Genomic DNA, 4,824 nt, shown 5'->3' with positions numbered 1-4,824 from the left:
TTGCTATCAAGAGGAGAGACCCAAGTGTTCTAAGTTGTACAGAGCTTGAGAGTGGTGTAATCTATACATCTTATCTTCATAATGGATTTCTTGATATAGTGTGGTTCCATGGATTTTTTCCATTCTCAAATTTTTTTTTTTTACGTTAAATCTTGGTGTTCTTGTATTTTCCTACTTTGTGTGCTTCTAGTCTAAGTTTTGTTTTGAATCTCTTGAATCAATGTTTCATATTGTCGTGTATATTTTTTTTCCAATAAGTGGTATCAAAGCAGAGGTTTTTATGAAGATCTTTGGTTTGAGTGGAAGCAATGGACGAAGTGACGTACAAGATGCAGAAGTTCAATGGTTCGAACTATGTTTTCCCAAAAATGCAAACTGGAAATTTATTATATAAAAAAAAACTATACTTGTCAATGGAAGGAACTAAAAGGCAACCATAATTGATGACTCTGGAAGAGTGGGAAATGCTTGATCGAATAGCACTAAGTTTAAACAAACTTTCACTTTATTCCTTTGCTGCTTTCAACAATATAAATGAGAAGACTACGATTGATCTCATGGCTACACTAACAAGGATGTATGAGAAGCTCTTGAATTCAAATATAATTTTTCTAATGATGAGACTAAGGATGAAACAAAGTAATTGTTATATTTTATTCAATTTGGTTGGTCAGCACCCAAACAAAACCAGAATTGATAAGGTGATATCAAAGTAAGGATGCATTTAGCTTTCGATGTAAATTTTAAGCAAAAAATTATGCAAGATATCCATTAATCAAACCAACTTGGAGAAGACACAATAGGATTGAATTAAGACGAACAGTAAGGTTATAACCATTGCCATTTTTTTTTTTCCTTCAGCTTTCGGAAACTGTTTAAGATGATGAATTTGGTGTTGAGGATAAGAGCATCCCTAGCTAGTTTTAATTCATATCCTAACCATCGCATGCTCCGGATAAGAAAAGAGGAAAAAATATCCTTGAAAATCATGCCTAATCTGCTGGAAAAGTATATGATCACTGCAATTTCATGTATTAACGTTAGCATTTAGCTCTCAACTGACTAAAATGACGCAATTTTCATTGCCTATGATCCGCTTGCAATAAATGAATATGAAACTCATCAACATAATTGAATGATTTGAGTTCTTCACAAAGGTCCTAAAATTAATTAGGATCTACTCTATCAGGACACTTTCTCATTGTGAAATTCTCATGCATTTGCATCTTTCATCAGCAGATCTGCCAGGTTTCTAAGAAGCTGAAGATATCTTCCGTATAAGCATGTAGATTTCGCTCTTACATTTCTTCAACACCCAACAGACTCGGTGATTCAAATCTCTCGTTACTAGCTCGTAAAAAAATTAGATGTTAGCAGATTTCCTGTTGAAAAGCCACAAGTATCCAGACTTACCCGCTCAACATGTTTCACATTAACGATTTGTATACATAATCTCTAAATAATGTTAACTTATGAGGGTATAACAGCCCATATAGTCATAAAAAAAAGCTACATTGTAGTCACTGACGCAGGCTAGTGCTTCCTGCAGCTTCTCAATTCAGCCTTCTCTGTCCATGAAAATCTTACATCACTGTTTCAGCATGCAAACATTGTAAAACCTAAGCATTTGGAATAATAAAAGTAAACAAAAATCTCCCTACAGCCTAAAGTACACAGCTCACACAAGGATTTGAAATCTGAGGAAATTTCGGGGATGAAAAACGAAATAAAGAGAGCAACTGCAACTACTCTTTCCTAAATTTAGCAGAGAAACTCGCTATTAACTCCTTTTTAAAAATATCCCAGATTAAAAAAAAAAATAGAGTGAGGGTCATACCGTGTTGGATGCCACAAGTCTATGGCGGTCAAACATCGAAGCCGCCGCCGGAGCCGACGTCATCTTCGTGAATTCAGCGCATACAGAGTCGTGTACATCAGATCACATTCCCAGATCTCAACAGAAACACCATTTTTCACCAACCCAATCAACAACGAAGACCCATTCGCCGGAACCGATGCTTTCTGCTGTAAGAAAATGCTAGTCATGCAGCGATTGTGCGATCGGCGCGATCTTTCCAACAAAAAGAAGGGCTTTCGAGCAGGGCTTCGAGATGGCAAGGGGTCAAGGGAAAGGGAAGGAAAGTGAGGCTTGATGGATGTAGCGGAGATGAGGAGAAGAAGCAGTGATTGGAAAAAGACACGCTCTCTCGTGGTCTCTCTCCTCACTCTCCTGGTCTTGCGCCCACCTGTCGTCCCTTAAAAGACAGAATAGCAGAGTTTGCTATCACCTGACCTTCGGCTGCTGGGGTGAGCTTTGGTAGGAGTGGGAGATGGATTAGGTTCCTACCGTTTAGGTGAAACTGTAGAGCCTTCAAGTGGGGGTTTTCATTATATTTGTTTAGTTGTTAAGTATATTTTAAGATATCTCTCTAAGAATGTATCGGTGATATATTGATTATAGGTGGGTAGGAACATGATATTATATTAATTATGGATTGTCATTTGTGTATCATGTTCCAAAAGTTGGGGTCAAGCGAAGCAGAGAAAGAAGAGATGCTAGAAAAAGCATGAGATTTTTGTGAGGATAATAGAGAAAAATGTCTTTTTATTCATATTTTTGCGTCGTATTTATAGAATCGGTTTAAACAATTACAGAAATGAGTAAATAGTTCTGGAAATTATTCTTAATATCATTAAGGGTATAATTGATTGTATAGATTTTATGGTATATTTGTATTACAATTTGAATTTCAACATTGACGGTAATTGTTGGTTGGCTGGTTTGAAGTGAGGCGACCGGCCGAGTGGCATATATGCCCTCTCGAGTAAGCTTTGGCCGGTCGAGGTGTTCGGTCTTTTGACGATCTTGTTCGATGTCTTTTGGCATGATTGACCAGAGCAGTTATTGTGCGGTGGTCGTTTGATCCGGACGCGGGGTGGTCAGTAGAATGTGATCGGCCAGTTTTTTTTGTAGTAAGTGGTGGCTCATTTTCCAATCGACACGAGTCTTACAACACTCATGTCTCGTCTGCCTGGTTTGTTCATCGCCTCGGACGGATCTCCCAATCTTAAAATGTCTTGAGCGAATCTTGTTGCAATCCATGTGGGATATCGAGCGACACTCGTTGTTGGGATGATTCACACCTCATTTTCGGCGAGTCTTACCGCTACCGAGCGAGGAACCATCCTTAGAGATTGAACCTATCCCAGGTTTGGAGATGCGGATTCATGCTCAGTCTTGGATCATCGGTTAATTGCTTATGTCGAATAGAGGCCCTTTCATCTTGGTCATTGGTTCTCTTTGAGATTCATGCTGGTATTTTTTTGTATATACGTATTAGTTTCTCGAGTTTTTCTGCTCCTTAATAGCGACAACTATAATAAAAACATGAAAAATTATTAGACAATCGTTAGCAATAAATTTCTGAATTGATTGAACGCATGAATTCTCTTAGGATTTCATGCCTCGTGTGCTCTATAAATATATATGAACTTAGCCTTGTATCATTTGTCATCAATTCCTCTTTTCACAACTGATGTTTTTCAAATCAAATTGGATCGTCGTGAATCTTGAGAGGCTCCCGAGGGCAAGGGTTTGAATTCCCCCTTCTGTACAGAAGGTGGTGACGAAGAAAAAACGGGCAAGCCCCAAATTTATCTTGGTCGATATAGTCGACTCATCTGACGATGCAAAAGGTTAGTCACTGAAGAGGCCTCGCCAAGGGGCCCCAGAGTCTTGTTTGGGTGTGCGTGTAGGTGAGCAGTAAGGAGCTAGGGGGAGTGGTTTTCACGACCCTCCCACAGTCATTGTTGCATGAAAGTTGGTGTATCGGTGTCGGAGGGAGAGGAGGCCTTTAAGTTTGTCTCTTCCTTGAAGAAATATATGGATGAATTAGCCAGGTCGGAGGAACACCGGGAAGGCAGGTTGTCAAATAAAGTTGTGGAGTCTACCCCTACCATGGTGGTCATTATGCAGGTTGAAGATGTGGGGCTCTCGCCGCTGTCGGCCTCAGTAATTCATTACCTGCCTGACCCATCGTCAGTGATAAATCTCCGGCTAGGGGGACTGTTGGGGCAGGCTCAATCCCCCAAGATCATATAGCAGCGAGCATGTGAGGCTGAACCATTAAGCGAGGTTGGTCGGCTTTTTTGAAGGACTCGCCAGAGGTTTGGCTGCTGATCCTGTTCAAGAGCTATCAACTCGCCTGGATACTCAAGCCGTAGTTCTACGGATGGAGCTTGTTCCTCTCCGTGAGATGTCTGGTCTAGTGAAATTTAACCGGGAGGTTGATTGGGTGGATTAAATTAGGTTAGGTGGAGAGATGGTTTTCCAAAAGTTGAGGGGGCATGTCCTCTCCAAGGTCTTGGAGGAATAAAACATTTTGTTTGAGGCATGTAATAATGATATATGCAATAAAATGATATTTTAATGATTTCTGAAAACATATTTAGTGTGATACTTCTCACTATGTGATGATTCGTTTGACGCGCCCACCTTATAAATAGCGGAAAGGTTCACTTCTTTTCACTTTACGCACTTTTATTCTTTTCTTTTTTCTTTAGCTTTCTCTTCTCCTCTCGTCCTTTGGTTGGTTCTGCTCTTGTCTCTTGATATGACCTCCAAACACTTGTCTGCTTTGTTTTGCTCTATGAATGGCACATAAACTTCATTTCTGACAGAGAACGAAGTTAGGGAACTATAGCAAAGGTATGTTCTTGACGAGAGTATGATTCTTCAAAGTTGCTTGGACCAGCGCAAGCGACGAATCCTCTAGGAAAAGACCTGGTCTTCTACCGAAAACAGTTCAAGTATAGCCTCTGGTT

The 4,824-nt window shown here is 39.9% G+C and overlaps 1 protein-coding gene across 1 annotated transcript in view; it reads right to left on the bottom strand.

The window, feature by feature from the left end:
* The window catches only part of LOC110021275 (rho GTPase-activating protein 7), a gene marked incomplete in the record, with an annotated part of 99,358 nt that extends 96,989 nt beyond the window's left edge, over positions 1-2,369 (bottom strand). Inside the window, 1 exon segment of the mRNA XM_020719707.1 lies at positions 1,838-2,369. Within this exon segment, the coding sequence (XP_020575366.1) occupies positions 1,838-1,900 (63 nt within the window).
* Positions 2,370-4,824: the final 2,455 nt, after the last annotated feature.

The sequence above is a fragment of the Phalaenopsis equestris genome, unplaced genomic scaffold (assembly GCF_001263595.1).
Source record: "Phalaenopsis equestris unplaced genomic scaffold, ASM126359v1 Scaffold000128, whole genome shotgun sequence".
Classification (NCBI taxonomy): Eukaryota; Viridiplantae; Streptophyta; class Magnoliopsida; order Asparagales; family Orchidaceae; genus Phalaenopsis; species Phalaenopsis equestris.
Note: the sequence above shows the minus strand (reverse complement) of the source record. Positions and strands in the feature narration are given on the sequence as shown.